We start from the raw sequence: 9,546 nt of genomic DNA, 5'->3' as shown, positions 1-9,546 counted from the left end.
GGAAGCTCGCTGGCCCATGCAGTCTCAAAGAAGAGGTAGCCTTGGGCTCCCCAAGCCTGCCCCGGCCCTCACGGGCAAGGGGAGAAAGGGGACATATGTAATACTGTCAACAATAAAGAATTATTTTAAAATATATAGTGGAAACTCAGAAAGAAAGGAAGAAAGAAAGAAAGAAAGAAAGAAAGAAAGAAAGAAAGAAAGAAAGAAAGAAAGAAAGAAAAAAGACCTCACCCTGGGCTCCCCGGAGGCGTAGCTGAGAAAATTCAAGCTGCCCCCCCCCCCCCCGGCGGGGTACGGCAGGAGTGACCTCAGGAACCCCACGTTCCTCAGGACCCACCCCCCACATGCATGATGATTGGCGACCAGAGACGAGAGCGGTGGGTGAGGGCAGGGCACCTGAGTCTTCCCTGGGTTCGTGGGAATGAGACTCCAGCGGCCAGGAGGGAGGAGAGGCCTCAAACCCTGGCCGCCCTCGGTCCTGGTGGAGTGGCCTAGGGATCCCTCCCCCAGGGGCTCGGAGGAGGCCCCGACAGGCGGCCCAGGGCCTGAGCGCTGGGTGGTGGCCGCGGAGGGAGGCATCGAGGAGCCAGGGCCGTGCCCAGGGGCGTGCCCAGGGGCGTGGGCAGGGGCGCTAAGGGAGAAAGCTCTGCAGGGTGAGGTCGTCCCCACCGTGGTCCTCCCCGGCCCCTTCCTTGAGGCCCGGGCCCTTGGCGGCGGGCAGGCTCCCGTTGGCGGTGACGGCGGGCGCCTCCCCGCCCTCGGGCAGCAGGGAGGAGATGCAGACCATCTCGGTGGGCGAGTAGCTGCGCACGTGGTACATGTGGTTCCTGCGGGAGAGGCGGACGGCCAGCACCACGGTGCACACCAGGAAGGTGGTGGCCACCAGCGCCAGGATGAGGATGGCCAGCAGGCAGTGCTTCACGGGCATGTAATCCGGGCCCCGCGTGAGGCTGGGGGGCGCGGAGCTGGGCGGGGAGAGACCCTGGCTGCTTTTCCCCCGTTTGATGAAGGCGTCCGAGGAATTGCGGACAGCCACGGTGGCACCCCCGTGAGCGTCAGGCAGCACGAGGAGGGCCGTGGAGAGACCCGCTGTGGACAGCGCCTTCGTGGTGGCTGGCTCCTTGGACAGGGTCTCTGTGGGAGGGGGCGCCGTGGGAGGGGCCGCTGTGGTAGCTGGCTCTGTGGACAGGGTCTCCGTGACCGTGGACTCCATAGACAGGGCCTCCGTGGCTGCTGGGCTTGTGGACAGGGCCTCCGTGGCTGCAGGATGCGTGGTCAGGGCCTCCGTGGCTGCAGGATGCGTGGTCAGGGCCTCCGTGGCTGCAGGGTGTGTGGCCAGTGGCTCTGTGGTCAGGGCCTCCGTGGCTGCGGGTTGCGTGGTCAGTGGCTCTGTGGGCAGGGCCTTTGCGGTGGCCAGCTCTGTGGACGGAGCCCCCTCTGTGGATGGCGCCTCCGTGATGGGAGGGATGGTAGTGCCCAGTTCTGTGGTCAGAGGGCCCGGTGTGACAGGAATCCCCTGTGTGGCCAGTTCCACACTGAGCTTCCCAGGGGTTGCTCCTCTGGCATCCAGGCCAGCAGAGTCCCCTGTGGTCGCCTCCAGAGTGGCTGGCTCAGGGGTACCAGGCGCTGCAGAATCTCTCGGCCCCAACGTTCCCATCGCAGCCTGACGCTCGGGCCTCGGGGTCACAGCCGCCGTGATAGTTTCAAGCATTTCCGGAGGGTCCGTGACATACCCCTCATCGTACCCATCCCAGTCGTCCTCGTCCCCATTCCCTTGGCTCTCTGGCAGCCCGAGGCCGAGCAGGACCAGCAGCAGGAGGAGTCGCAGAGGCATGGCACCTGCAGGGAGACACGGACAGAGGGACATCAGGACAGCTCCACCCCTGGGCTGCGGAGCCCCCTGGCTGGGATGCCGGGCGGCCACAGCTGGGCGTGTGTCTGCTCTGGAGCAGACGCTCGGCTTCGGGCACCCTCCCGGCCAAGCGCGTGCCTGGTGCACAGCGGGCCCTCCGCCCATAGCAGCTTTTCCCCCTGATCAACATGAACGGCCACTGGGGTGCAGACAGAAAGCATCTGAGCGGCCGTGGCCCACACACCCGTTCGTTAGCGCATCGTCCCCACACACCCAGGTTGTGGGTTCGATCCCCGTTCAGGGCACATACAAGAATCAACCCGTGAATGCATACGTAAGTGGAACAACAAGTCAATCTTCCTCTCTCTCCTCCTCCTCTCTCTAAAATCAATAACCATTTTTAAAAAAACATAAAATTTTTAAAGAAAATATGAACGAGTAGAGCTTCTAGTTATATTGACTTTGATGTCACCCCTTCTTAACCCCCATTTCTGTATACATTTGTAATATGACCTGAGTGCAGTCATTCCTGTATACAGTTCATCCATAGATCCATGCACTCATCCGCTGATGGGGGGGGGGGGGGTGTCCATGACCAAGAGCGTGGAGACCACAGGCCTCCAGGATAACGCTGCCTGCTTGGACCTGGATAACGAGGCCTCTTGGTGTGTGGTCCCGACCCCTCTGTTCCGCTCTCCCCAGTCTTGGCTCCCCCGCCTCCCTCAGGTGCTTGGTTTTTCTTTTTCTGTCTCGGGGTCTCAGCTCCGTCTGGCTCCCTCTGGCTGTGTCCTTGCTCACACAGCGGGGATGACAGCACCTGCCTCTAGGCCAGTGGTCGGCAAACTCATTCATCAACAGAGCCAAATTCCAACAGTACAACGATTGAAATTCCTTTGGAGAGCCAAATTTTTTAAACTTAAACTTCTTCTAACGCCACTTCTTCAACATAGACTCGCCCAGGCCGTGGTATTTTGTGGAAGAGCCACACTCCAGGGGCCAAAGAGCCGCATGTGGCCCGCGGGCCGCCGTTTGCCGACCACGGGTCTAGGCTCTAGTGAAGATGGAACGAGGTGATGCAGAGCCCTTAGCACTTTGCCCCCAGCAAGCTCCGGCAAAGGGGGGCTGCTTGGGTTCTTTCACAAACCTACCCCGTAAGCCCTCCAGGGCCCAGAGCCTTTTCAGAGTAGCCCTGCCCTGGGGGAGCGGGCAGTCATCATTGGCCTGCGGGTCGGGTCACTGTCCGCTGGTGTTACCTTCAGCCTCTAGGGTAGTGCCTCTCCCTTCAGCCAGCTCCCCGGTCTCGCTTCTGGGCAGCGTGAACCCTCCTGCTTTCCCGTTCTCCCTCCCTCCTCACACTCCCCCTGGCACTGGCTGGTGTGTGTGCGATTCAACACCGCGCCTTAGAAAACCCCGCGATGCGTGACAGCTGTGTTCCAGGCAGGATTCAGGTACCCCTGGGTGCTTGGACATAATGCCCTCCGCCGTGCGCCACCCTGCCTCAGCGCCGGGGGCAGCGTGAGCCTGCACCATTTCCAGAACCTTCCCTCGCTCTTCACGTGACTTGGAGCAAAGAGCAGTGACTTGCTCATAGGCCCCTCAGCTTCCAGCCTGACTCTGACCTCCTTCCCCTGTTGGTGAGAATTATGTTGGTTTCTAAAATGCCAAGCTGATCAGATCTGAGAATAATTTCTTAAGCCCAACTTTTTGATATTTGCATCAGACACATCCAATTATCACGCATTTCACTGAGGCTCGGAGAGGTGAAGCGATTTGCCCAAAGACACACAGCTGGCGAGTGGCAGAGACCAGAATTGAACCCAGCGAGGATTCAGGAAGGCGTTGTGGAGAGACCTAACCTAGCTGTGGGGGCAGAAGGAGCAAAGGCTTGGAGGAGAGCTGAGTTTGCTGTGTCTGTGGCTTGGGTTGGGGAACAAGTTAGGAGAGGGGGGTGGGCAGAGTAAGAATAAGCAGGACCTTAAAGGCCACATCACCTAGAAAGGCCAGCCCCATGTGTACTGGGAGCCATGCAGGGCACAGGATGGGGAGCACTGACTATGGGGTCAGACAAAAAGATGTTTGAGTCCTGGCCCTGGCTCTGGCTCTTACAAGCCGTATGACCTTGACACAGATCTTTGCCTTTCTGAGCCTCGGCTTTCTCATCTGTAAAATGGGAATAACACACAGTAAGTATCCCATAGGGCTGTCGAGAGAATGCAGTGAGATGATGGGTTCAGAAGTTCCCACAGTAGGTGCTTAGTAAGTGTGTCACACACACCCATGCACACCCACATACATGTTCTTTGCCCGCTAGCCTGCCTCCCGGAGGCAGTTTCTTTGCACATGGGGTGGAGTGCCTACTTAGGGGAAGAGTATGTGGCCTAACCTCGGCCCCACCCCCACTCTCCTGGGGGCAGAGACACTTCGGGAGAAGCCACCGGCTCAGAGCTATATTTCATAACTGTGAAAAGACTCACCCCCCACCTCGGGCAGTTCTCGGGTTCCTGGAAGGCTGAGCCTCAGCCACTTCCTGCAGAGGGAGGGGCAAACACTCGAGGCCCAGCCCACCAGTTCCCGGGTGGGGAGAGGCATCTTGGTGAGTCAGGGCCCCACGTTCTGAAGCCTGGGAGCTGGGAGGATGCCATGGAGGGGGCCGGGGCCCGTACCCAAGGTGGGCCCTCACCCCGGTACCCATTGCCACAGCCCTGTGCTTGCAGAGGGGTGGGGTGGGGGCAGTGGGGGAGACCACTTAGCAGCTGTGTGACCCTGGGCAGGTCACTTCACCTTCTCTGAGCCTCAGTTTCCTCATCTGTCAAACAGGTCCTACTGCTTCAAAGAATGGTGGCGATGCCCTAACTGGTTTGGCTCAGTGGATAGAGCGTCGGCCTTCAGACTGAAAGGTCCCAGGTTCGATTCCGGTCAAGGGCATGTACCTTGGTTGCAGGCACATCCCTGGTTGGGGGTGTGTACAGGAGGCAGCTGATCGATGTTTCTCTCTCATCGATGTTTCTAGCTCTCTATCCTCTCCCATCCTCTCTGTAAAAAATAAATAAAATATATTTTTTTAAAAAAGAAAGAATAGTGGCAAGCATGGAAAGAGATGCGTCCAGGAAGGCCCCAATGCTGGCATCCGCAGGGGGCGCTTTATGTGGGGGCTCTCTTCGGGGCTGTGGACAGAGGAGCAGAGGAAAGTGCACCCCAGGGAGGGTACAGAGATGGCCGCCTCCCTGCCACCCCTGTGCACAGTCAGGGAAGCCCAGGGGCCTGTGAGAGCAGACCCCTCCCCCGTCTGTGGAGGGAAAAGACAAGGGCATTGAAAAGCCGACGTGTCCCCGCCTGGGCCTACCCAGGCCCACCCGCTTGCCCTGAACGTCCCCGATCCCCGATCCCCGGCTCCCTCAGTCCCAGGCACCGGCCTACTTCGTGGGAAGAACAGGCGGCTCCCAGAGCTCCTGTGGCTCCTGGGGCCACGCAGGTCGCAGGAGAGGAGCAGAGTGTGGGCGCTGCCCGTGGAGGGCAGGACGATAACTGACAGTGGCTCAAATACACACACTCTAACCAGAGATGTCTTATAAAGCCCTCACCAGCCCCAGCTGGTGTGGCTCAGTGGATAGAGCGTCGGCCTGCGGACTGAAGGGCCCCAGGTTCGATTCCGGGCAAGGGCCCATGCCTGGGTTGCGGGCTCGATCCCCAGGGTGGGGCACGCAGGAGGCAGCCGATCCATGATGTCCCTCTCGTTACCGATGTTTCTATTTCTCTCTCCCCCTCCCTTCCTCTCTGAAATCAATAAAAATATAAACTATAAAAACTAAAGCCCTCACTGTGGATGGATCCTCCCCTCCTGGGAGGGGCCTCCTTCGTCTTCCCGCCACACGGGCTGCGATGATGTCCATTCCACAGATTAGGAAAACAGGTCCCAGAGCGGGGACTTCCTCCAGGCCTCACCTGTCACCTCATCTCCCCTCCCATGGCAGGAAAACAGCCGCTTACCACAGGAGGGGGGCGGGGCAGGGCTCAGAGAGGGACAAAGAGCTGCCACACCCTACTTGCCTGAGGAGCCCCACCTGGGCTTGGGGAGGGGTGCGGGGGGTAGGGGGACACACACCCCAGCTCCAGGGACCACACTGTGCAGCCACCCTGGGCCACTCGTGACCTCCCACTCGGAATATGGACCCCAGCAGTCCCAACGTTCACGTTCCTGGAGCCTTAGGGTCCGGAAGACGGAGCATCTCAGGGTGTGGGCTGAGCAGCCGCAAGAGAAGGCACGGCTCCAAACCCACAAGTAGGTCAAATCGAGGCCCACATGACCCCTCACCGCCCCCCTCGCCACACACACACACACCCCCAATCCCAGCGCAGGTCTAAGTCCTGGCAGCCAGGACAGGACCTGGCCCAACGTGGGATCAAACCCAGTATTAAGACCAGATCCAGCCCCGGCCGGTTTGGCTCAGTGGATAGAGCGTCGGCCTGTGGACTGAAGAGTCCTGGGTTCGATTCCGGTCAAGGGCACATGCCTGGGTTGTGGGCTCGGTCCCTAGTAGGGGGCGTGCAGGAGGCAGCCGATCCATGATGCTCTCTCATCATGGATGTTTCTATCTCTCTCCCCCTCTCTTTTCCTCTCTGAAATCAATAAAAATATATATTTTTTAAAAAAACAACAGACCCAAATCCAGCCCTACCATTCACAAGCTGTGTGACCTCGGAGCTCAGCTCTCTGAGCCGCGGACTCCCGGCTGGAACCCAGGGGTGAGAGCAGGACCTCGTAGGGCTGTGGGTTGAAGTGAGCGGTCCAGGTGGCGTGTTTAGCCCATAGTACGTGCTCCGTAAAGGCCAGCGGTTGGCATTGTTGTTCTACACGTAGGGCCACATCCCTGAAAAGTCCCCAGCCCGGGGCAGCTTTGACACACCTCTGACAGTGTCAGTCAGAGAGGGCAGGGCAGGCAGCCCTGGAAATCTGCCTCCACAGCAAGCCCCGGGTGCAGTGGGCAGCTGGCCTCCGGGTAGGAAACCACACCTGCCAAGTGTAGGCAGTGCGCCAGGCACCGGTCTGAGAGCCGTACATGGACTATTGGCTCCTGGGGGCCCTACGCCCCGAAGCGGCCGCTTCTCCCCTCCACGCCTCCGTTTTCTCATCTCTAAAAAGGGGGCACAGGGTTCTCAAAGGATCCCCAGCCTCTCGGAAGGCCCTGCTCCCGCCTGGCCGGCCGAGGTTCCCAGGAGGCGCTGAGCCTGGCAGCCCGGCCCGTCCATATCCATATCCGGGTTTCGCTCCCCCAGAGCCGCTGGCCAAGCCTGGTGAGGGAGGCATCTGCCGGGCCAGCTGTGGCCCCCCAGGCAACCCCAGAGGAAGCCGCTCCGGGGCCTGGGGCCGGGGGAGCCCCCTCCTGAGCCCCCTGCCCACGGACCGTGAGAGGCCTGGCCTGGGGAACTCAGAGGGGAGAGGGAGAAAACCAGAGGGCCTGGGAGGGAAGAAAAAGGTTCCAGACAACCAGAGCCCTGACCCCCGTCTACGGTGCATGTATGTGTGTGTGTTCGTGTGTGTGTGTGTGTGTGTGTGTGTGTAGTGGCCACCGCTTTTTGCCCCTAAAGCACCCCAAATACAAATTATTAAGAGTGGTGTCATTATTACTGTTCTATTTTGCTAGCAATGGTACCCTAATTCTAATATTCCAGTAACTTCCTATGACCACACGTTATCTCCGCTATCTTACAAAAAAGCGTAAAGAACGCAGCTTCGGAAACGACATTTCTATGGACAAACCGTGCACCCCTCCTAGGCACCACCCAGACCTAACCCCAGTCTTGCTCCTGAGCAAACCCCTTCCCCGCTCTGGGCCCCGGGGCCCCACCCACGAAAGGAGGGGCGGGGTAGGCTGATTTTTAGAGAAACGCTCCCGATTTCTCCAATTTTTCCAATTCCGAATGCTCCCAAGCCAGCAGCCGCCGGCAAACCTGCCTGCGAGGGCAGTTGGCCGTGGCGGGGAGCAGAATGCAGTCATGGACTCCAAGCAGGCCCTGGTCTCAAGCCCCTGACCTTTGGTGTGCCCTCCTCAGGGGCTGCGGCGCAGGGCCTGCCCCCCCCATGCCTGCCGTCTGCTGCCAGGCGGGACCGCTGGTCCCTTGGGCACCCCCCCCCAGCCCCCGGTCCCTTGGGCCCACCCCCACCCCCGGTCCCTTGGGCCCCCCCCAGGCACCTCCTGTGGTTTCGCGAGCCAGCACTTACCGGCCGTGCTCAGCGGAGCATGGGACAGCTGCCTCGTGGGCCCAGCGCGGCTTCTCAGCTTCAGGGACAGGGACCCAGCCACGCTGCAGGGCTCTGCTGTGGCCACCCCCGCCGTGGCCCTCCGCCCCGCCAACGCCCAACGGCCGTGAAAGAAGGAAGCGAGAGTGTGGTTGCTCAGATAGGGCCACGTGATGGCCCACACCTCCTGGTTGGTGACAGCTTGGGTGACATTGTTGGTTGGACTGGGCGGTAGGGGGGCCCAGGGGCCCGAGGTCACTCTTGGATTCTGGTAACCAGGCCAACACCAAGCACCACATGGACATGTTCTGGGGCGCCATGGTCGAGGCAGCCAAGCTGGGAAAGGCCACAGCGTTAGGCCGCAGTTGATGGAGAGTGGGGGCGACAGGGGACCCGCCCTGGAAGGGAGGAACCAGATGCAAAGGAGGGTGGGGATGGCTCTGGGGAGCCCAGCCTGCTTTTGTGGTGCAAACGTTCCCCCTGCCTGTGTGCGTGTGTGCCTGCAGGTGGCCCGCTCAGCTGCAGCCAGGGCCTCTCTGCGGATCTAGGTTGCAAATTCCACGAGCCCAGGGCCGCTGGCTTTCTTTGCTCATCGGTTCAGGGAGCGATCCAAGGGCCAGCAGCGTCAGACGCCAGCGCTCTTGTAGCTCTTTACCTGGTGGGGAAGCCGGCTAGTGAACCAGTAAACAGACCGTGATGACACAGTGTGGTCATGGCGCCCTGTGGCGAGCCAGGGTGGGGGAGGGGTGCCAGGAGACTCTTTCAAGGAGAAGTGGCACTTGAGGTAACAAGTGGGGTGGCTGGGTGGGTGGCCCAGGCGGAGAGCAGTCCATGGGCCAAGGCTGGGAGGCCTGGGGCTGCACAAGGTGGGGCTCAGGACAGGTGCCGAGGGGCGCACACCCCGCCCTGCACACAGGTTGTTTGAAAATGCGAACTGGTGCCCCCCTACCCCCCACCCCCGCCCGTGGTGTCCTTATACAGGCACGCCTCGCTTTATCATTTTGTTTCATGCGCTTCACAGGTGTACAGGCCGGTGGTGGGGGAAGGCGGGGGCGGGTTTGCTTGGTTTTTTTTGGTTTACAAATTGAAGGTTTGTGGCAACCCTGCCTAGAACAAGTCTATCGGTGCCATTTCCCCAAAGGCATTTGCTCACTTCTTGTCTCTGAGTCACATGTTTGGTAATCGGGGCGATATTTCAAACTTTTCCATTTTTCTATCTGTTCCGGTGACCTGTGAATTTACCTAATTTACCTGCCGGCCACGGGACGTTTCCTTCAAATGAAAACAAAGGTCTCGAAAAATAGACAACAGAGCTGCTCTACCGAGAGGCCCAGCCCTGGAAGGGAGGCGGGGCGGGGGTCGGGGGGTGGGGGGGTGGGGAGAGAGGCCCATCCTACCCAACTGCTTCCCTGCTAGCCGTGGGGAGGGCTCAGAGGCTGAGAATTTGCCTGTTTGA

At 60.0% G+C, this 9,546-nt stretch overlaps 1 protein-coding gene across 1 annotated transcript; it reads right to left on the bottom strand.

Moving 5' to 3' along the window:
* Positions 1 to 303: 303 nt before the first annotated feature.
* On the bottom strand, positions 304 to 8,410 carry SELPLG (selectin P ligand; the record flags this gene model as incomplete). The annotated part of the gene is made up of 3 exons (XM_079762960.1): positions 304 to 1,839; positions 8,073 to 8,314; positions 8,385 to 8,410. The coding sequence occupies 3 exons, from the start codon at positions 8,408 to 8,410 to the stop codon at positions 632 to 634; spliced, it is 1,476 nt and encodes a 491-aa protein (XP_079619086.1). The 3' UTR covers positions 304 to 631.
* Between the last annotated feature and the right edge of the window lie 1,136 nt (positions 8,411 to 9,546).

This window comes from Cnephaeus nilssonii (genome assembly GCF_951640355.1).
Source record: "Cnephaeus nilssonii genome assembly, chromosome: 22".
Lineage (NCBI taxonomy): Eukaryota > Metazoa > Chordata > Mammalia > Chiroptera > Vespertilionidae > Cnephaeus > Cnephaeus nilssonii.
Note: the sequence above shows the minus strand (reverse complement) of the source record. Positions and strands in the feature narration are given on the sequence as shown.